We start from the raw sequence: 24,526 nt of genomic DNA, 5'->3' as shown, positions 1-24,526 counted from the left end.
TTGAAGTGTAACAGGTGCTTGTAATTTCCTTTCTCAAGGTCACAGGTGACTCCGCCAGTGCACTAGAAAAACCACAGCTTCTGGGCCCCTTTCTTCCCACCAAACCCCAAGATCCCCTTCTCACATCCAGATTACTCTCCGTTACTTATGTGTCTTTAACCCACCCCCACAGCTTTGAGAATTGAAGTGCCACTATTCTGAGGAAATCTAAGACTCTATCCACTAACCCCAAACCATATCTGATTAAAACTCCTTGGTGTGTGGATGGGATGTTTTCCAAGAAAAAAATTCTGCAGTTGGCTTTCTTAGATAACATCCATGGTAGATGGTGCAGAGGGAGGAATCTGTATTTGGCCATCCTGTCCTCAAGGTCTTCATGACCCTTCTTGGCTGTCATTCTGGTCAGCCCTACCAGTATTGCTCAGTTGTCTACTCTCTTCATTACCACCCCTGCCTAATGCCATTACAAGATACAGTGATGATACAAAGATCAGATGAAATAATACACACTATGAAGCAGGGTTTTTAAAACTAAAAATTGTTTTTATAAGTGTTAATTGCTGTTAATACTATCTGAACTGCTCCCAGTTTCCACAGAATCTGCCTTGTGCCACTGAGTGACACTTGAGTTTAATGGTTTAATCATATAAACTTATTCTGCTCTTAATATTTTTGGCTCATCTACCATAATGCATTAACACATTCAATTTAAATGTTTCTAAAAGACCCTTAAAGACCTTTTATGTTTCAGTTTCCCTACTGGTGAATGATGATGATGATGGCGGTGATGATGATGATACTTTTATCATACAGAATTATGACATTCATGAGATATCCTACATAAAACACTTTGCACAGTGCCTGGTACCTAGTGAGTGCCCAATAAATGTTAGAGGTATGACTGTTATTACTCAACTCCTAAAGTTCTTTATCAAAGAGGAATGGCGTTTTGTAGTAAAATATTTCTGTAGTACTATAAACGTAACCATATTTTCCAAAAAAAATATAGATCTACCAACTCCAACTCCATTCTGAAAAGAAAATTTATTTCTAGGTTTGGCAAAATAAGCTTTGAGTCCATAAAGTGCCCTCAGAAAAGTCTGCTCATGTTGCCATATTACCAGGCAGAGATATGGTGACAAGAAAAGTTTATGAAGTTTAATTAAAAACACAGAAGTTTCGTTCCCTCTAGGGATTTATCTTACTTACTCTTAATGCATTAAAGTAATCTGTGACCCAGTAATGTGGTTATACCAAGAGGTGTCTGCATCACTGGCTGCTGCACTATGATCTCTGCCAAAGATTGATCCCTGGGGACGCTGAGAAGATGGCAGGATAAAGGGCATCACAGGAAGAAGAGACCTGGTAAACTCGTGTATATTTATCAAGGTAAGAAAAGAATCTATGGAACATCTGGAGTGGCAGATGGTAAATGCCCATCTAGGCAGGAAGAATAGAGGACTAGTTTGATAACTTTTGATTAAATTTTCCCAAAATGGAAAATAATATTCCATAAAATGATGAGTCTGAAAAGTTTTTCTAAATAATTGCTTCATTTTATGGCATGATCAACTCAAGTTTTGGTTTCTGTTATGTACTATATTCAATGTTTCCTTACAGGGATCAAATTTTATTGATTAAAAGGAAAATTTCAAGTAATCACCAAACCTTATTTTAAAAGACAGGTAAGTAAATGCTTTGCTAAAGGACAATGCAATGTAACATTGAAATTGCTTTTAAACATTAACATCCCCCCCCAAAATGACTTTTATTTATAAGGCATTTTGTTGATAAATAAAAATTTAAATTGATCACATGTAAAGAAATTGTTGCCTTTTTGATTTTGTTCATTGTTCAATATTTTCTTCATGTTGTGAATAAAGACAATAAATAAGGGGCATTATAAAATTTGTTCATGTTACAGAGTTCAGGAGTGAGTGACCATGGCTGAAAAAAATCAGCATTCAAAAGAAAAATGAGTCAAAAATAAACTGATGAAATTCAACAAGGATAAATGGACCACTGCACTTAGGGTTAAACGGTAATAGTGGAAAGCTGAGAGATTACTGTGTGCTGGACACTGTACTCAGTACTGGAAACAGCACTAATGAGGAGGGTATTATTATTATCTCCATTCTAGAGATGAGGATACTGAGGCACAAGTAGGTAAATAATGGGAAGACAGGTCTTGATAGTAAATCTTTAAAATATCAAGAAGTTATGGTAGGTCATAATTCGATATCAAACACAGTATGCAGATTATAGAAACCAATAGTATCACTATTTTTCATATCACAATTAGAATATTAAATCTAGTTCTGGATGTCACTTTTCCAAAGAATATGAACAAACTTGACGGAATCAGTATAGATTAAGTAGAAGAAAATGGATAGAGTTAGTCTAAAAAAGAGAATGTCAAGATGAAACAGACACTCTCAAGCATCTCAAGAGCTGTGCTTATAGCAGAGGAAATTGATTTGTTCTATAACGATCTAGAAGCAGAGTAAAACCAAGGTACTAATCATTTGTAGGTAAAGCACAAAACTTGAGTAATTAATGAAAACACAGCGTTTCTAAGGTAGAAGTAGTTTTCTGTTTTCCAGGAAAGAACGTATCCACAAGCAAGGGGACTTCTTTTTGTAACCAGTGACACATCCTTCTCATACGTTGAAGCTAAATGACTAAAAATGTGTAGAGATTAGAAACGTCTCAATACACTTACCAAAATATCCCATTATTAGCTGATAATGTAGTCTTTGGCAAATATCAAGAACTCCAGAGGCTCTTAGGTAACATGTTAATTAAATAGAAAAGAATTTCCTGGCTCTATATTTACCATCTGTGTGACCCTAGTGGAGACTCTTCACTTTTCAGTGCCTCAGTTTCATAATTTATAAAATGGGGATAATAATACCTATCTACGATTATACAGATTAAAAGAAAGTAGATATAAAGATACACTGCCAACATAGTAGGTATTCAATACATGTGTATCATTGATGCTCACAACAAAGTGAAATAAGTTTGATATAATTATGATTAACTTATTCTTAGAGATTCAGGATCATTATGAATATCAGTAATATAATAGCTAGTAATATTATGTGTAAGGTATTGGACAGTTCTCAGACTGCAGTGCTGAACAAGAACATGGAAAACCCCTCTTTTAGTGGTGTTTACATTTTACGAGGGGAGACAAAATTCCATAATTTTTTATAGGCCTTTCTGCTATAAAGTCTTGCATTCTGTAGAATGAGGCTTATGAAAAAAAATGCAGTTGTTGCAGACTACTTAAAATCTATGGAACTTGTAACTAGGGTGCTGAAAGAAACTAACAATCCTAATCAAAGTACTAATGTGGTATTAAATCTTTGCTGGCATCTGTACCCAGCATTATGGTTAAGTCAGGTCCATGAAAGAATTTCCTTTCAATAGAGACCAGTTTATCAAAATTAAAAACCCAATCAGGGCTTCCCTGGTGGCGCAGTGGTTGAGGGTCTGCCTGCTAGTGCAGGGGACACGGGTTCGATCCCTGGTCTGGGGGGATCCCACATGCCGCGGAGCAACTGGGCCCGTGAGCCACAACTGCTGAGCCTGCGCGTCTGGAGCCTGTGCTCCGCAACAAGAGAGGCCGTGACAGTGTAGAGGCCCTCACACCGCGATGAAGAGTGACCCCCGCTCGCCGCAACTGGAGAAAGCCCTCGCGCAGAAACGAAGGCCCAACACAGCCAAGTATAAATAAATGGATAAATAAATAAATTTAAAGATCTTTTAAAAAAAAAAAAAAAAAAAAAAAACCCAATCAGGTTTTAGATTTCATCAAACAAAACAATTCTTCATTTGTATTAGCAGTTCTTGAAGCTACTAAATTAGACATTAGCAAAAGGCATTTCAGCTTTTTTCTAAAATGACTCAGTCTTTCCATTTGATTATGAGAAAGCCTGCCTCTGATGGGTTTAAACTTGTAACATGCATAAATAAATCCTCTGCAATCTTATTGACATCATTCATCTATTTATTAACTGCACGTTGGCTAATTTGCATTACAGAAACACAGACTGTACTTACAATGACAGTACGTACTGCTCCGAAGAAACAGGTTAGGGGGTGAAGTAAATGTTTTGGGCGGGGCATATCACCACCTCCCCTTATGGCATTTAACAGAGCTCCTGCTTTCTGGTTCCTGTCTTCCCAGTTTAAGCTCCTGAGGAAGCAGACTCCCTTCCACCACTTGCTCTTTTTGCTGCTCTCAGGGGAAAAAATGACCAAAATAATTCCTCTGGAGTCAGGTCTCATGGGAACGTGTTCATACTTCTAGACACCTCACTAGAGCTTGACTAAGGAAGTACTTCAGCTAGAGTCTAAAATGGAATGATTTTAATTTCTTTAGTTTTTTTAATGCTTCAGATGTACTGTTTTAGAATATTTGTGCACTTTTGAATTGTTCTTGATTCACAGTTTTGATTAGCCTCAAGTTCCACCAGTTTGTGTAACTGAACACGACTTTATTTGTGTTGGGAAAGATAGTGAAAGAGATTGAAATGGGCAAAAAAGATCACTGGTTGCTCTTTCAATAGAATCCTAGGCAGCCAGACCAGTGCCCTTCCTTTTCCCCACTGTACTGCACATGCTCTCTAACCCCTGCTGGCTAAATTACATCAGTTATCTGAACACCATAACCTACTGCTTGGCATCATTTCACCAAGTCCTGGGCTTATGAAGGTGGAGGGATTTGGTCTGTAGTGAAAGGACTTAGTTTTTGATCTACTGAAGACAACTAACCCACGTCTACTAATTAAGCAGCATGAAATTTCCAATAGCAATGGTGGTGATAGGCGATCTGTTAGTCGACCCAGTGGACACAACTGCCATGTGTGTAATATATGGGTGAACTCTAACTGAATCCTGAGAATAGGAAGGATGAGAGAAATGATGAGTGAGCATTCAAGAGATGACTATCAGAAATTTGCTTAGTTTTTCTTCTTTAATATGTTGTCCTGGAACAGTAGGAGCAGATGAAAAGGACCCAAAGGAGACCTAAAAGATCAACTTCTTCAACTTTCCTCATTTTACCAACTAGAAAAGTTTTAAATACTTAGTAAGGAATCTTGCTACAACTGCCTTACTCTACTCCTTTGTCTAATGCTAAAATACAGTGTGCATCCTTCTCCCCATTTATGTTACTGAATTTTTCCTTCCATCTGAGAAATTTTTTGAAAGTAATAATGTTGCATAAATACTAAAGCTTAATTTTTCACTTTTGAAGAGCACGGAAAAAGAAACATTTACTTCACATTCTACATAGATTCCTTTCATGGCAGCCCTATTGGCAAAACATTACTTTCTTTTGTGAAATGAGTCAGCAATATACACACAAGGCTAAGTTAACTGCTATTCTATTTTCCAAACTCCTCTCATGACAGGTTTCCCGAATTGCTTCCAGTTCATCATGTCTCCTAATGTTACCATCTAGCCTCCTTTCTCCCAAACTTTTCTGACTACCTATGATGGCACAAAACCTCCAGTTAGACTCCCTTGGCTTCCAAGATGCTACACTATTCCTGACTTCCTATGTCTCTCTTTTCTGTCTGTCTTCTGTGAGGGCTCTTTTTCCAACCTTCTGAATATGGACATCCCTGAAGTCCAGTCTAGCTCTTTGTGCTTTTTTATTTCTATAGTTTCAGCCTATATTCATTGATTCATTTAAGCTGTATCTACTGACAGTCTATAAGCAATGGTGACTCAAGCAGACATGGTCCCTACTTTCATGAAACTTACATCCATTCTATCGAGGAAGACAAGAGATAAACATGAAAATAACTGAACAAAAAAATTACAAATTGGGATAAGTATTAAGAAGGAAAAAAAAAGGTGCAATAAAAAGACTAAGTGGGGAGTATCTACTTCAGATAGAATGGTGAAGGAAGATCCTCTGAAAAGCTGACATTTACTGGGATCTAAAGAAAAAGCCCATTATGCAAAAGGGGGTGTATATTCCTGGCAGAGAGACCAAATGTTCAAAGCTGATAGGTGAGTAGGAGAAAGGCTGGCTGTGTTCCAGAAACTCAGAGCAAAGAGTATCATAAGGTGATGCTGAAGAGGTAGGCAGAGACCAGATCAGGCAAGGCCTGGTAGGGCCCTGGAAAGGGTTTGGGTTTTATTCTACAAGTAAGAAGTTATTGAAGAGTGTTAATGAGGAGAGGGATAACCCATTCTGACTTATATTTTAAAAAGATCACCCTGGCTGCCACGACTTACAGAATCGATGAATAAAGGGATCACACATTTAGGACTGCCCAAGACAATCCCAGTTTATATGCCTGTTGTCTTGGTGTAACTGGGTTTCTGCATCGACAGCAGGAGACAGTCACAATATGCAAGAAATAAATAAATACATAAACACACTTTAAAAAATGAAAAGAGAAAAAGAAAGAAGGTTGGTCAAGAGACACGCAGGTCATTGCGGCAACCTTCATCAGATTCCCTTGTTCCCAGTGTCCCTGCCCTAGCTGGGACCCCGGCGTCCTCCCTTTGATTCTTTTTTTTTTTTTTTTTTTTTTTGCGGTATGCGGACCTCTCACTGTTGTGGCCTCTCCCGTTGCGGAGCACAGGCTCCGGACGCGCAGGCTCAGCGGCCATGGCTCACGGGCCCAGCCGCTCCACGGCATGTGGGATCTTCCTGGACCGGGGCACGAACCCGTGTCCCCTGCATCGGCAGGCGGACTCTCAACCTCTGTGCCACCAGGGAAGCCCCTCCCTTTGATTCTTGACCTCAGGCTTGGGATATGTTCTTGTCCATATTATCTGGCCATCTCTTGTGGTGAAATAATATTCAATATCTGGTATACAGAAAAATATTGAGTGGAATGTGTCTCAACTCATTTATCCCTCACAACAATCCTTGAGGTAGGTATCACTCCCACTTGCAGACAAAGAGGTAAAGAACCCTTCCTGAAGTCGTATGGAGTAAAAGTGGCCAAAGCAGGACTTGAAGCCAGGACATCTGGTCTGGACTCAGTGCTCTTAAGCCCTCTTCTAAAATTACTCCTCAATGCTAGAGACTACACATGTTTAGGGAACTACAAGTAGCTCAGAGTGCCCAGCATTGAGTATTGGGGAAAAGTTGGAAATAAGTCTACAAAGGTAGCAGAAGGCTTCCGACCACATGCTAAATAGCTTAGCTTTCAACTGGTAGGAGATGGGGTGCACCACAAGATCTTTAACATATGATCACATTTATGCCTTGGATAAATAACTCTGTGGAGAATGAATTTGGGAGGTGAGTCAGAGGAGACTGGTTCCTGACTGAGCTTTTTCTAAAGACTGGATATCTGCCCCTTTCCTGGACGGGGCCTTTGGACACCTGTTGTGAAGAGTCTGCTTGCTTTCCGCTTATAATGATACACAGGACTTCCCACAACCGAGGTCTGAGGCTTCTGACCACTGGATCTCCCTTCAGGACCCCAGAGCTGTTCAGTGTGGCTCTATCAAACACAACAAATTTAGATCTTCAAACTCATCCTCTTTTCTGAGGTTCAAGCCTATATTCTCAGTTCTCTACTGAACATTTCTACTTGTTCATGACTTCTGGCTACCTGAAATTTAACATGCCTAAAATTGAATCTATTATTCTCTAAAAATCATCCTTCATCCCTATTTTTTAAAAAATCTGTTAAAAGTGTCATCATTCTCTCAGTAACCTATGTCTCCAGCCATCATTTACCTCTTTTTCTTTTGAATTTCTATCATCAGTTCCAATTTCCAAATCTTTCTCATAAGCACACCTCTATTTCCATTTCCATTGCCCCTTCCTTATCCAGACCCTTAGCACCTTGAATGTGGATTAATAGTAGCTTCACAGATCATTTACTTTCTTCTAATCTCCACCTACCTGCAATTTCATGAGCTGCTTTTATTTTAATTTTTTAAAAACATTACCCCTTGATCATCTTATTCTCATGCTCAAATGCCTTACTGTTGCTTATATTGATAAAGTCTTAATTTTTTACCTAACATACAATGATCTTTATAAATCATGCCCAAATTACCTTTTCTTAATCTATCTCATGTTCTGAAATGCTCTGCTTCAGGCAAACTGTCTCCATCTATAAACTCTGTGTACTTTCCTTCTGTGATCTTCTGTCACACTGTTACTCTGGTCTAGAACATCCTATTCCTTTTAAAATCCCATCTGTCCTTTATGATCCAGTTTAGCACCTTCCTACTCTAAACAGACTTCCCAAATCACTACAGCTCTGGGAATTCCTAAAGCACTCAAGGCCCATCCCATATTCCTATACTTGAGTACAAGCTGCCTGGTTGACATGACATCTGTACTATATCGCTCTGAACTTTTATCCATTTGATGTATTGAGATATAACTATTTACAGTTCACTTTTCTAATTAGACCAAGAGCTGCTCAAAGACACAAAGCATGTTTTATACTTTTTTGTATTTCTGCTTTCCCCCATACCACTCCCACACCTACCCAGCACTTGATACTGTACTGTCCTATGGGCACCGTACACCTAATGTTTACTGATAATTTAGAAAATAAATTCCTATTATGCCACTCTTATGTTCTAGTCCTCCAGTAATATGACACTTTCAGAATTTTAAAACTTTCTCAGGTAGAGAAATTTAGCAAAGTCAGAAGAGAACTGGTGGAAAAAAGTCTGAGAAAAACAAATGTCAGCAGAGTATGCTAATGGGAAAAATCAACATAAGCTTCATAATTTACAATATCTGGAGAAAAATTAATGTGCAAATACTTAAGAAAAATATATTATGGATAACTCACAAGTGGTCTTAAAAAAGAATGAATTTATTGCATTTACATTTGAATTTCCATAGAATTGCTCTGAATTGCTACTTTATTGATAAGTAAAAACAGATTCTTTTATGACAAGTTATAAAAGCTTATAGTTTATCAGTTCCCTCTCCACCCTACAATTGCCTTCAGGAAGAGATTGGCCATAGGTTCTATTTTATGAGTTTTATATGGGCACATTCACCCTAGTTTACATACTATGAATTCCCGGAAAATTCTAGAGTGGCTGTCCCCAACAGTATGTTAAAATGTGAAAGACATATTTTATGTAAACATATGTATACATTTATTAAACTAATGTGCAATAATGCAATATGTAGCAATCTTGTGAACCTACAGTGGGCTAAACAATGATAATAATCTAACAACAGAAACAACTCAAAATGCTGTAGAATGAATATCATATAATCCATAATCATATAATCCAAAAGAGGCTCAGAATAAAGTTTAATTTGTATGTATATTTATGAATAAGTTTACTGTTAAGGGCAAGCAATACCACAAACATCTCAGATATATTTTCATAATAATAAAATACTCTAAAACACAGTAATGTTTACCATTGACGAAAAATCATGTGACAAAAATTTATCAATCAAGCCCTTAGAAAACCTAGAAGGAGTGTAACCGCAGAATGAATGAACAGCTTGTTAAACTGGTCTTATAACAATGAAGAATAATGAACCAACATTTAAATTTCCAATCAAGCTAGGGCATTTTAATTCTTAATAATTCATGCAACACTTTAACAGATGGCAAAAGTGTTCCATAACTGGTATAATTCTGATGAGACAGGCAGGAGTTTGTTTCAACCTGCTGTGGTAGATGTGTAGACCTCTACGAAAACATAAGCTGTAATTTTATAAACTGACAAAAAATCCCTTTGTTAAAAGAAAATTCGTTCTCATTAGTGGGGGTTGTGGGATCACTGAATAAAATAAGAAGAAAGAAATAGTATAAGTTAGGGTTATAGGTTTGGAATGCAGAAGTTTTACAAAAATGATTGACTACAATAGGCCATGTTGATGTTATTTGAATTTTATCGTACCAGTTTTCACTGGAAGAAATTCAAAAACAGTTCTCCTCAAATCACTAAAAATACTTTATATGTTCAACATGGCTTACCATGTTTTAATTCCACCAGAAAGTAGGAAAAGCTATGGGAACTGCTGTGCATATGACTGTACACTAAAAGGCAGGTATGTTTTAACTAAGTCCTTCGTGTAATAACCTAAAGTAAGAAAAGACCAGACATGTGGGTGGAAGACTTCCTTATGCTAGCTGCTATTTCTCTTTGATTTGCAAATAAGTCCTCCATTTAAAGTAACTATGGGACTCAAGCCTATGCTGATTTAACTATTAACTTACTTTTACACCTGCCTTTCAGGGTTCAGACAATGACCTCTGATTAATCTGAGTCTGATATTATCCTTAACTTGCTGGAGGCTATAAGCAGGTGCAGCAACCAGCTCTTAAAGTGGCATGATCTAATTATCTTCATGTAATCTAATATTATGATTGTATGATGTCTTATTTGTTTTTCCTATAATAGTAACACGTCTGAGTGAATACCATTTAGTCCAAAAATCAGTGAAAAGAAAGCCACACATTTATGCATCAAATCTGAGCTAAGACATTACGTATAAAGAAAATAAAAGAAAATCTGTAATACATGAACAGGCAAAACACGCTACCTATACAAAGGAATAACTATCAGACTGATTTGAATGTCTCTCCTGAAATACTCAATGACAGAAGGCAAAATGATGATCAATTTCCACAACGTTTTGAAGGGAAAAGGTTATATTCAAATAATTAAAAGCCCTGGCAAGCTGTCTTATGCAAAGACAAATGAGAGATATTTTAAAATATGCAGATTCAGGTAATATAATTCTCAATTTATATTTCTTGAAAAAATAACTTGAAAATATACTCTTAGATATGAACAAAATTCAGAGCTCTGAATGCAAAGAAAAGTAAGTAGTGATTATAGCCAGTTAAGCAGGAAGGTTTGATTCTTTTTGGTGGAGGGGGTCATGCCATGTGGGGATATTCTGTTTTGCTTTCTATTGAAGGAACCTCAAACACAGATATGGTATTATTTATGTCAAAAAGAAAAAAAATTCCAAACAAAAAATTAAAATTCATGTAATAAATGAAAAAAAAAGGGAAACAAGTAAATTAAAAAGAGAGTGAGAAAGAACACAGAACCAAGGGACAAAAGGGGTTTTGTTCTCAGGCTAACCTATATTCACTTAAAGAACACTACTGCATCCCACTGTAACGCTATAAGATCAAACTATCGTAACCATATATTTACAGAAAAGTTCATTCCAACCTGAAACGTCAAGAAACACATCTTTCCCTATCACAGAGGCCTAAGAAAGTCTTGCTTCCCTCCCCTGCTGAATTAGTCGTAAGTAGCATCTAGCACCCTCCTAGACCCCAGCCATTCATGGAATTGTAGAGAGGCAGGCTGGAAACTGGTGGCTAGGTATGAGGACAAGAGTCATTCAGAGCCTCAGCCATTCTGAAATCCTGGCCCACTCCACTTCTACTTTTTTTCTCAGATCCAAAGAGTCTCTCTCCTTTTTAGCCAGTATAGTACAAAGTTTGAACTCACAAATATCCCACTCTGTAAAACTTTTAGACAGACTTTTTCCTATTTCTTTTATCTCTAAATATTTTCTTCTCTTAAACCCTTTAGGGAAAATAAGGGCACACTGACACAAAGGATGAAAAATAGGTAAAATTATATTTCTGTGAAAATCAGACTTTATCTGTCCTGGGGCCCAGCAGAGATTGGGTAATGAACAGACTTGTGATTCTATTTAGAGGTTATGGAGAAAGGGCCAAGGTTAACTGTCAGCAAGTTGGGGACCTATAGGGGAGAGGAGAAAGGTGGTTGAATATGCTTAAGCTGTAGTAAAGAGACAGAAGGAGAAGAGCTCAGAAAAAGACATCAGAAAGGAAGACTGGCTCAAGTCAAACCTGGGGATCTAATGAGTGTTACGGGAGCGTCTGTATAAACCAAGTATTTTAAAACTTATCAACTATACAGAGTAGAAGTGTTATTAATATATTAGGAGCCACCATTTAATAATCCAACTGGGAGAACATAACCAAAAACCAACAATACCTAAACTATTATGCATTAGATTTTGTTCCTAATTCACAGGAGCAATTTCGAGATCAGGGCACTACTGTAAAGTTTGTTCATGCCATTATTTCTCATGATTTCATGAATATTTGGTTCTATTATTTTATGATTTAATTCACATGGGAATCTGCCATCAGCCTACAGGGTGAAACAAAAAAACCTGGCAGGTTACACTTTTCTGAGCTCCAAAGTGTACAAAACACCCAGAATGCAAACAAGGTGCTGCAGGAAAGCCTACAGGAATAAAATAAATTTCAAAAGTATATAAAATAGTGAAATGAGTAGATTATTCAAATACCTTAAAATAATTAATTTTCCATAATTGCTAGCTTTCCATTTTTAATATTAATGAATAAAATTTACATAATGTTACGGCTATTCTTTTAGCATACTTACTAAAGGATAACTGGAACACACACACTATATCCATATACCTTTTTATGATTATGCTAATGATTAATTCCTCAAACACCAGTCGTTTCTGAAGCCCCACGTATTAAGTTACCAAACATGCTGAATCAATTATACAGATTTATAACAAATAGAAAAAATGGAGTCAATTTGTCCATGAGGAAAATATTAATTATCAATAAAATTCAAATATAGTTTAATACTTTTTTATTTTCTTAAAAAAGGTATTACTAAATCTTTCTCACAATAGGAAATGCTGAATTATACGGAGTACTTGAAAGATTTATTAGATAGAAAGGATAAGAAACAAGAATATGCTTAGTGGAGAGATATACTCTAGTCTATTTCTTGTGAATCTTTCAAGTGGGAACCAGCAACTGAAGTGTATTTCATACATACAAATACTATATACAGAGATGAAAAGGGAAATTTATCTGTCTTCCTTTTATATTATTTTCTATAACTATTTTTAATATAGTAAATAGATACTATAATTCTTAAATGCCTTTTGTTGTCTGGTAGTAACAGTAGTGGGGTAAAAGATTAGATTTCACTTTTATAATAATAAGGCATAGTAGTCTATGAGAGAAATGAAGCATAATGGCTTACTTTCACTATTACAAAACATTCACTCTAAATAATGATGCTAGTGCAGAAAATAACACTCATTTTTACAAGGGTGTAAATCAATTTGCATAAAGATTTACAGTACTTTATCAAAAGTATAAAGTATTTTAAAATTAAATACCATTCTATTCATAACATTAATATAAAACAAGTACTTGTAAAAATGATACAGCATCTTATTTTCCTATATCTTAGTAAAAATTGATAGGTTATCTTGATTAATTAGAAAACATAAAGTTAATTTTCTTAAAGGGATATAACTCTTGGCAAAAGGTAGGTTACAAGAGCTTTCCACAATGGCATTTTGTGTCACTATAACCAGTATTATTTTGTGCCTTCTTAACAGTTTTAACAATGTAGAAATAGATTGCCTTACCGTTGGTGCTGTATCTACATGGTGGTTACAAGGCTCTCTTTCTATACTGATAATCCCTGTGAAATGAAAAGATTGTGAATATTTGCTTATTATACCTATACATTTTATTTTGAAAACATTTATGTCAGCAAGACATGACTCCTACAGCTTACAAGAAAAAAGCCTCCTTGGATGGCAGAATCCTTTAAAGTGGTATCATGAATTCTTTGGTCAGAAACAGTTGGAGAGTTTAGCTAACTAAGAGACCTGACTCAACGTGAGCTAAGCCAATTTCTTCATTCAAGTGGCATCCAGCAATAGCAGAAGATGTGCTCTTATTCTGTTCTCAGCTCAAAAATTATACCATTATCTCCCTCTGCTACATTTCTTCAATGAAAGTTTTGCCTCTGTCTTGAGGTCATCAAGTTTTCATAAAGAAATATCACAAAGTCTATGAAAAGAATCGCTTCCTTGTTTTCTCAAAAACAAAAAGTAAATCTATTTGAATTTCTCTTTGATCATCTGATTTCCTACTACGATACAATCGGCTATCTATTCAATCACCACAGAGTACTGAAGAAAAAAAAGTTCCCTTGATTCTCTCCTTTAAAATGACAATATAGACTGCTAACCTTGAGAAAAATCATTTTATCATGTATAGATTTATCTTTTTGTTCCCCATGTCCTCTACTGCATTTCTTTGTAATAAACAGCTTCTAAGGATGTAACACATTGCATCTCATCTGGAAGATACTGGTTCAAAATCAAGCTCAAGTTTAAAATGAACACAGGTATGGCTCTCATTTACTTTTCAATCTCTGTCAATCAGCAGACCAACATGTGAATAGTTAACACGTGAGTAGTTTAACAGTTTGTTAAATAAGGCTAAAAGCTTAACCACGCAGGGGTGGTTAGAAGTGAGAATTGCAATGCACTGTTAAGAGCAAATAGCACAATTCCTAGTTGAAACAAAACACTAGTTCCTCTCATTTATAGGCATTTAACTCATTTTTTATTCTTAGATAACACTGGCCCTGAAAAGTTTTTTTTAAAACCCAAGAAAAACATTTTTGAAAATATTCAAATAATGCTGATTCTTATTGTAAGACTTTACACTGAAGTATACAGAACTAATGGTGAAATCCTCACCTCCTCAGCCCTCATGCTCTCACAACCCTCTCTAGCTGCAACCGCTAAGAATAGTCTGGCACGACACACTGGCTTTAGAATGAGAGTGGTCATACCACGGGGTTCAGGAATTAGCAACATCTTACATACGTGTTCTCACTACTATAATCTGACTGCCATAAAATAGGCCTAGGCTGACTACAGATTTTAAAATTCTTATCCAATTAGAAAGTAATTTCAAAATGATGAAAATTAAAAAAAACTAAAAAACCCCCAAATCTACATCCTTAGCTTATGAAAGTACAAAGAAAAAAATTACATGTTTTACAGTTTCAACTTCAGGATAAGAATGTGTTGAAAACTAGAATTTTAAAATGAATTTTCTAAAGATATTGGGTTGGCCAAAAAAAATTTGTTCGGGTTTTTCCATAACATCTTATGGAAAAACCTGAACGAACTCTTTTTGGCCAACCCGATATAAGCTTAGTTTTAAATTTAGACTGCTACTGAAATAATATCATTTAGAAATACAATCATACATGTTTGTTTAAGCTTTCAACAGAGAATATACAGAAAGGAATAAGCTTAAGGAAAAGCATCCCCAAATATTTTGCTATTTTACCCCCAAAAAATCTATATTTTATTTCACTTTTATCTGATCAAACATTCCAGATGTTTCTGTGAAAAGTATTTCTTGGATGGGACTGACATTTAAGTTAGCAGACCCTGAGTAAAGCAGATTGCCTTCCATAATGCGAGTGGGCTTCATCCAACCAGATGAAGGCCTGAAAAAAGACTGACTTCCCCTGAAAGAGGGAATTGTGCCAACAGACTGCTTTCACCAGGGTATGTCCAAGTGTGTCTTTGTTATTATTAATCTTTCTTGGGACTTGATAGCCCTTTAATCTGCAGAATCTTATCATTCTCCTGCTCAGGGAAGTTTTATTCTGTTATGTTTAATTCTGCAGCCCATTTTATTTTTACCTTCATAATTTTTTATGTTTTGATAATTATGCCACTTAATCTTCTAGGTGAGCATCTTCTTTTTCACTTTGTCTAATGATTTTAAAATCTGAAATCATGTTTAGTTCCTTTCCAGAGGCCTACAAAGACTAAGGCCAGAGGGATGGCAAATGCTGGACAGTATCTCAGAAGATGAAGTTTTTTTTCCTCCTGGGATCTCAGAGCCAGTGTGTCAGGCAAGGTGTGGGAATGGGAGGGCTGTGTCTTCCTTGGTGCTGAGCAAGGAGCTGTGCATGGAAAACAGGCCTCTTCTCAAGGTGTGGGCAGAAAATGGATTTTCCAGAGTTCACTGAGGGCTCTCAGCCAGCAGAAGCTATAAATCCTCTGGGTAACTGGCTATTATCTGTCAGTTCAATGTTTGTAGTACACCAAGGGCCTGGCAGATCCTATGGACCACAATGGTCCTTAAACAGAGGCCTATACGCCCATCCACCTGGAGGAGTTTGCTTCTAGGACCAGTTACTGGGAGATGGCTGTAACCTGCAACTGATGAGACTTGAGAGGAGAAGCTTAATCCTGTGCCTCAGCACAGGGGTAACAGTTGCACAGGTTTGCTTTCATTTTTTTTGCTATAGTTCAGGCCTCCAGCAGAATAGTTGGGACCACAACCATGAGCATGCAAAGAAAATAAACTCTGGTAAGGAGTTTCAGTAACTTGAAGATCAGCAAATAACCTTATACGACTGGTAGTGCCACTGATAACAGTGGAAAAATTAGAGACTCTCTTAAATTAAAATAAAACAAACAAAACTTGACAACTATTAAGAATTTTAAGATAGCTAATTAATAAACAACAAAGATAACACCATTTTAAAAGGAGGAAATAGCAGCTTTCAGAAAGTAAGTCAGAAGATGGGTCACACAACCAAGGAGCAGCAGTACCATTACTGAAACCCATGCATCTAAGTCACAAACCTCCAGACCCATTTGTGTGCTTGTCTAGCCCCTGTGGTCAGGATCTGATTTAATTCACTTTTGTATCCATAGTGCCTGGTCCAAATGCTCGAAACACAGAAGGCCCTCAAGAGTTAACTCAAATATTAACTGAATGAATTAATCTATGCCATAGCCACCGGCTTCATATTCTACAATGCAGTGTTAACTGTGTGTATTAGTCATCAGAATGTTTGAATTAATGTTCTAGGACTCTTTTTAAAAACATTAATTAACTACTTCCTTTGGTAATGTTTCTAAACCTACTAAAAAATTGAAATGTATTATTTTAAAATTTTCCTAATTTTCCAGACATTAATACACTCTGGAGAAGATAATGAAGAAATTTTATGCTTCTTGGGAGATGCTTTGGGTATTTTACTTTGTGGAAAATCAGAACATGACATTATACCCCACTTGTACCTGACTGATTGGAACAACAGAATCATATATTTTTTAGTTTCCTTAAACTCTACCAACCTTCAAGTCAGGACCGTGATCAAAGGAAAGAAAGAAAAAAGATGATCAGATTTATTGCAAAAACAAAGCAGGCCAAACAAAGTGCCAAATTCTGAAGCCAGAACATATATCCAGCAACCTTATGTATCATCATCAAATGATTATGGGCAACCCACCAAGTACAGGGCACTGTGCTAAGGACAGGAGAACCTCTCTCCTCCCTTCTATGAAACTTTCTAAAGAGTTATTTGTTTTAGGCAACACTATAACCATGCATCCTAGTTGAGTTTTGGAAATTGCCATTGATCTCTATATGGGGCACAGGGAGAATTATGCTTTGATTATCTATGGCTAAGAGAAATGAAATACAATTTATTATATTCCAGTAAAATACAGTATTTTAGAAGGCAAAGATCTTTCCTGCCAAATTCAATATAAAGATGTCTGTACAAAAACTGCAAGCCCTTCTCAAGAATTGGAAAAGAAGTAAATCTGTTACTCAGATAATATAATTTATACCCAGAAAGTCCAAAAGAATCAATGCTAAAACTAACACAACCAATAAGAGAACTAAAAAATCAGAAAGTCAGCATAATATAAAATTTAACATATAAAAATCAATACCCTTTACATTTTCAAACAACCAGTTAGAAGATATAATTAAAAAGCATACCTCATTTATAAGATTATCATAAAAGAGAAAATACTTGAATAAATACACAAAATACATAAAACAGTATGAGGAAAATGTAAAAATACTTCTGAAAGACATAAAAGTAGTCTTGAACAAATGGAAAGACATCCCTTGTTCTAAGACAATGTAACATCACAGAAAGGCCAATTTTCTCTGAGATCATATATGAATTTAATGTGATTTCAATAAAACAGTTTTTGCCCCAGCACTAGACAAGTTGATTCTAAAATTCATATAGAAGACTATGCAAGAATAGCTAGAAAAATCCTGGGGAAAAAAAGAGCGATGACTGAAAATAAATACTAAGTATCAATATATATTGTAAAAAGTCTCTGTAATTAAAACAATGTGGGGATGACACATGAGTAGACATGTAGATCAACAGAATGTATTAAAATGCTCAGAAAAAGATCCAGGACTAAATACAGCAACACCAATAGTGGGGCAACCTGACATTATATACCACCTGATGTGATGCAAAAAAGCACACATCACTTACTGTATTATGGCCAAAAAAAGTCTGGCTTGGATCTAATCATGATAAAATAGACAAAATCAAAACAGTGGCTATTCTACAGGACAACTGGCTCAGGCAGACTCTTTAAAAAAGTTAATGTCATGAAAAACAAACAAAAAAGATTCTAGATTTTTGAAAAATCTTCCATATAAGCAGAGTAAACAGGTTTAAAATTCTCACTGAAAAAATTTCTCAGCATTATTTAAAACCAAGAGCCAACAGAAAATCAAAACACTCACTCTGGATTGATTAGAACACCTTCCTAAAAATGAGAGAAAACTCCACAATTAATGCATGAATGTATTTATATTTGACATGTTGATAGCACCACTCAATAAATCTACTATGTTTATTAAAAATAATAATTTTAAATTATATCAATTATATTATATATAATATTAATATTATTATATATAATAATAAAATTACCACCCTGTTCAGAGATATGAGTTGTTTATAATCTCTACTATTAGACTTTGTTCCTTTATAATCAGGGAAAAAATCCATTCCACAAAACAATTTATTTGTATAATATATCCTGACTCTGGAGCCACTCTGTAATGTATTCAAAGACTGGCTCTGGCAACTATTAGATATGTGACTTGGGCAAGTTATTTATCAACTCTGTGCCTTCATTTCCTTATTCAGTACAGGGGAAGCAATATGCATCTCACTGGCTGACGGGAGGGTTAAATTAGTTAATTAATATAAAAAATACTTCAAATTATACCTGGCCTACTGAACGCTGAACATAATTGATATATATTCAGAATGTTTATTTTGATTTTAATGTTTAAAATATCTGATCCAGAAGGAGATCAAGATGGCAGAGTAGAAAGATGCTGAGCTCACCTCTGCCAATGAACACATAAAAAAAACCATCTACACGTGGAGCAATTCTCACTGAAAACAAACGGGAGACTGGCAGAAAGACTCTCCTACAACCAAGCTTGTAAAGAAAGATCAGAGTCGAGTAGGAAGGGAGGGGAAGTGATCAGGTTGGGACCTGTGCTCCAAGGAGGGGACACTGAAGAGGAGGGGGATATCAGGGGCTCAAAGATCCTCCCTGAAGAGTGAGGGGTTTGAACCACATCTTGGGCACCCCAGCCCTAAGGTTCAAAACCAGGAAGATGGGTACCCTTAGTGGGACCTAAAGGAGGACTGTAAGAAATCGAGAATTCACTCATGCAGTGTGCACGTGCTTGCTTGCTCCCTGAAAAAGGCAGAGGAAGGAGACTGAAACTGCACGGGGCTCTGGCCAGTTTCCCACAACTGGCTCAGTGCATGACCCAGCCTGCACCAGGTGCCTGCTCCAGCCCCTCTTGCTCTGGTGCAGCTCCTTCTAGGGCAGAGGTGCTGATGCTGAGGAGAGTGGGCTCTTGTAGGGGTTGGAGCCGGCTTGGACCTGGCACTGCATGTCAACAGGGTGAGGGCAGCCATGGCTGACACTCATGGAGGCAGCAGATCAGGAGTGGTCTGCAACTCTTGACTGGTGTGCCATGACCATCCCAGCATGTGCCCAAGACTGGGTGTCTGCTCTGGCTCCTCTTGCTCCAGCACTGTTCTCCTCTGGGGAGAAGGTGCCATTGCCAGGAGTGGGGAGAACACATACTTAAAGGGAATGGAATAAGCTCGGATCTGACCCTCAGGGCTTCTGCTCCACCTCCTTGGGACCCACCCCCACCCCTGATATGGTGGTGATGCCTAATGAGCACAGGAAAAGCCCAGGCTCACACCTGGCTCTAGCTCTAGCCGCTCCATCGCTAGCCCCTCCATCTCTAGCCACACCTCCCACCAAGGTGATAGCTGCCAGCACACCCTCGGGGAAGGCATGACCCTTGCTCATTTCAGATCCAGCTCTAACATCAAAGCCACTGGGCACATTCAGACTACATAGGATGCTCCCACACAAGAACACCTCTTCAAGACCACAATAGTTAACTGTTTCACCTAATTTCATAGAGACACAGAAAGGTAAACAAAATAAGAAGACCGAAGTTTTTGTTTCAAATGAAAGAACAAGAAAAAAAACCTGAAAGAACAACCAATGAAACAGATAATTTACCAGATAAAGAGTTCAAGGTATTAGTAATAAGAATACTAACTGAACTTGGGAAAAGAATAGATGAACAGGTGAGAATTTTAGCAAAGAACTAGAAATCATAAAAAAGAACCAGTCAGAGCTAAAGACTAAAATAATTGAAATGAAAAACATACTAGAAAGAATTAACAGCAGACTATGTAATACAGAAGAATGCATAAATGATCCAAAAGATAGAACAATGGAAATCATCCAATCAGAACAGCAAAAAGAAAAACACATTTTAAAAAATGAGGACAGTTAAGGGACCTCCAGGACAATATCAAGCATATTAACATGCACATGGTAGGGGTCCCAGAAGGAGAAAAGAGAAAGGGTTTAAAAATATATTTGATGAAATTATGGCTGAAAACTTCCCAAAGCTGAAGAAACAGATTTCCAAGTACAGGAAGCACAGAGTCCCAAACAAGACGAACCCAAAGAGGCCAACACCAAGACATATCATAATTAAAATGGCAAGAGTTAAAGATAAAGAGAGAATTTTAAAGGCAGCAAGAGAAAAATAGTCATATACAAGGTATCAAGCTTTCATATGACTTTTCTGCAGAAACTTTGCAGGGTGGAAGGGAGTGGTATGATATATTTAAAGCGCTGAAAGGGAAAGACCTACAGCCTAGGATACGCTACCTAGTAAGGTTATCACTCAGAATTGAAGGAGAGAGAAATAACTTCTCAGACAAGCAAAAACTAAAAGAGTTCATCAGTACTAAACTGATCCTACAAGAAGTGTTGAAAGGTCTTCTCTAAGTGGAAAAGAAAAGGCTACAACAAGAAAAGTAAGAATTTATAGGAAAGGAAAAATCCCACTAGTAAAGGCAAATATATAGGAAATGCTATGGATCAACCACTTAAGCTAGTATAAAGATTAAAAGACAAAAACTGTAAAATCAACTATAACTACATTAAACAGTTAAGAGATAGACATGAAAATGTAAATATGATATCAAAAACACAGAACGTGGGGGAGGGGAGTAAAAAAGGAAGATCTTGTAGAACGTGTTAGAACTTTAAAACAAGTAGATATAGTTATAGGTCAACATATACGAACCCCGTGGTAACCACAAATCAAAAACCTACAACACATACACAAAAATCAGAGAGAAAGGAACACAAGAATAACACTAAAGAAAATCATCAAACAAGAGAAGAAACTAAAAGAAGAAAAGAAGAGAGAACTACAAAAACAACCAGGAAACAACAAAAAGGCAATAAGTACATACTTACTAATAATCAATTTAAATATCAGTGGACTAATTGCTCCAATCAAAACACATAGGGTGGCTGACTGGATTTAAAAAGGTGCATCTATATGTTGCTTATAAGAGACTCAATTCACAGCTAAAGAAACACACAGACTGAAAGTGAGAGGATGGAAAAAAATATATATCATGCAAATGAAACAAAAAGAAAACTGGGGTGGCAATATTCATATCAGGCAAAATAGACATTAAAATAGTGTCTAAAACAAAGACAAAGAAGGGCATTATATAATGATAAAGGGATCCATACAAGAAGAGAATATAACATTCATTAATATATATGCACCTAATATAGGAGTATCTAAATATATAAAGCAAATACTAACAGACTTAAAGGGAGAAACTGACAATAATACAATAATAGTAGGGGCTTCAACACCCTAATGACATCAATGGACAGGTCATGCACACAGAAAATCAATAAGGGAACAGTGATCTTAAACTACACTTAGACCAGCTGGACTTAGTAGATATCTTGCAGGGTATTCCACCGAAAAAGATGAATACACATTCTTTTCAGGTGCAAATGGAACATTCTCCAGAAGAGATCACATGCTAGACCATAAAACAAGTCTCAATAAATTTAAGAGGACAGAAATTATATCAAGTATTTTTTTCCGACCACAACGGCATGGAACTAGAAGTTAGAAAGAAAAACGGAAAAAACATAAAAACATGGAGACCAAACAACTTATTACTAAAAAACCAATGGGTTAACAAAGCAATCAAAGAGGAAATCAGAAAATATTTTGATATAAATGAAAATAAAAACACAACTTTCCAAAATCCATGGGATGTAGCAAAAGCAGTTCTGAGAGAGAAGTTTACCATAATACAGGCCTACCTCAAGAACCAAGAAAAATTTCAAATAAACAACAGAACCTACTATCTAAAGGAATTAGGAAAAGAACAAAATCAAAGTCCAAATTCAGCACAAGGAAGGAAATAATAAAGATCAGAGAGCAAATAAATGAAATAGAGACCAAAAAACAATGGAAAAGATCAGTGAAAACAAGAGCTGGCTTTTTGCAAAGATAAAATTGGTAAGCCTTTAGCCAGGCACATCAAGAATAAAAAGAGAGGACCTAAATAAACAAAATAAGAAATGGAAGAGGAGAAATTACAACCAATATCACGGAGACACAAAAAAATCATAAGAGAATACTACTAACAGTTATATGCCAATGAATTGGACAACCTAGAAGAAATGGATAAATTCCTAGAAACATACAATCTTCCAAAACTGAATCAGGGAGAAAGAGATAATCTAAACAAACTAGTAGTGAAACTGAATCAGTAGTGAATTGAATCAGCAAACAAGTCCAGGACCAGATGACTTCACAGGGGAATTCAACCAAACATACAAAGAATATATGCATTATCCTTCTCAAACTATTTCAAAAAACTGAAGAGAGAGGAACACTCCCAAATTAATTCTATAAGGTCATCATTACTCTGATACCAAAATAAGACAAAGATACTAAAAAAGAAAATTCAGGGCAATATCTCTAATGAATATAGATGCAAAAATCCTCAACAACATATTACCAAACCAAATTCAACAATAAATAAAAAAGATCATACACCATGATCAAATGGGATTTATTTCAGGCATGCAAGTATGGTTCAATATCCACAAATCAATCAATGCAATATACCACATTAACAAAGGTAAAAATCACAAGATCACCTCAATAGATACAGATAAAGCATTTGACAAAATTCAACAACCATTCATGATAAAAATTCTCATCAAAATTAGTACAGAGGGAACATATAGCAACATAATAAAGCCCATTTATGACAAACCTACAGCTAATATCATACTCAATGGTGAAGAGCTAAAAGCTTTCCCTCTAAAATCAGAAACAAGACAAGGATGCCCATTCTCATTACTTCTATTTATTATTGTATTGGAAGTCTTACCCACAACAATCAGACAAAAGAAAATGAAAGAAAGAAAAGAAAAGTAATAAAAGGCATCCAAATTGGAAGGGAAGAAGTAAAACTGTCACTATTTGCAGATGACATGATACTATATACAGAAAACCCTAAAGTCTCCACCCAAAACAAAAACTATTAGAACTAATAAATGAATTCAGCAAAGTTACAGGATACAAGATTAACATACAGAAATCTGTTGATTTTCTATACACTAATAGTGAACTATCACAAAGAGAAAGCAAGAAAATAATCTCATTTAAAATTGCCTCATATAGAATAAAATACCTAGGAATAAACTTAACCAAGGAAGTAAAAGACTCTAAAAACTATAAAACACCGATGAAGGAAACTGAAGATGATACGAAGAAATGGAAAGATACTATGGATGGACTGGAAGAATTAATATTGCTAAAATGTCTATACTACCCAAAGCAATCTACAGATTTAAAGCAATCCCTATCAAAATAGCCATGACATTTCTCACAGAACTAAAACAGATAATCCTAAAATTTATATGGAACCACAAAAGACCCTGAAGAGTCAAAGCAATCTTTACAAAGCTAGAGGCATCGTACTCCCTGACTTCAGATTATACTACAAAGCTACAATAATCAAAACAGTATGCTACTGGCACAAAAACAGACACATAGATCAATGGAACAGAGAGCCCAGAAAAAAACCCACACACTTATGATCAATTAATCTACAACAAAGGAGACAAGAATAAACAATGGAGAAAAGAAAGACTCTTCAATAAGTGGTACTGGAGTAACTGGACAGCTACATGTAATAAAATGAAATTAGAACATTTCTTCACACCATATAGGAAAAAAAAGCTCAAAATGGATTAAAAACCTAAATTAAAGAAGGGAAGCCATAAAACTCCTAGAAGAAAACGTAGGTAGAACACTCTTTGACATCAATTGAGCAAATTGTTTTTTGGATCTGTCTCCTAAGGCAAATGAAGCAAAAGCAAAAATAAACAAATGGAACCTAAACTTAAAGGTTTTGCACAGCCAAGGAAACCACTGACAAAATGAGAAGATTACCAACTGAATGGGAGAAAATATTTGCAAATGATATG

The 24,526-nt window shown here is 36.2% G+C and overlaps 1 protein-coding gene across 6 annotated transcripts in view; it reads right to left on the bottom strand.

Moving 5' to 3' along the window:
- Positions 1-24,526, bottom strand: part of AHI1 (Abelson helper integration site 1) — a 215,963-nt gene that overhangs the window by 77,082 nt on the left and 114,355 nt on the right. For all 6 annotated transcript variants that reach the window (XR_004352596.1, XR_004352595.1, XM_032651704.1 and 3 more), the window contains one exon: positions 13,406-13,461. Coding sequence is in view for 4 of the 6 variants with exons in the window: in XM_032651704.1 (XP_032507595.1) it covers positions 13,406-13,461 (56 nt within the window). In the remaining 2 variants the exon portion in view is untranslated. The remainder of the gene's footprint in view (positions 1-13,405; positions 13,462-24,526) is intronic.

Source organism: Phocoena sinus, chromosome 12, assembly GCF_008692025.1.
Source record: "Phocoena sinus isolate mPhoSin1 chromosome 12, mPhoSin1.pri, whole genome shotgun sequence".
NCBI lineage: Eukaryota > Metazoa > Chordata > Mammalia > Artiodactyla > Phocoenidae > Phocoena > Phocoena sinus.
This window is presented reverse-complemented; position numbering and strand designations above follow the sequence as displayed.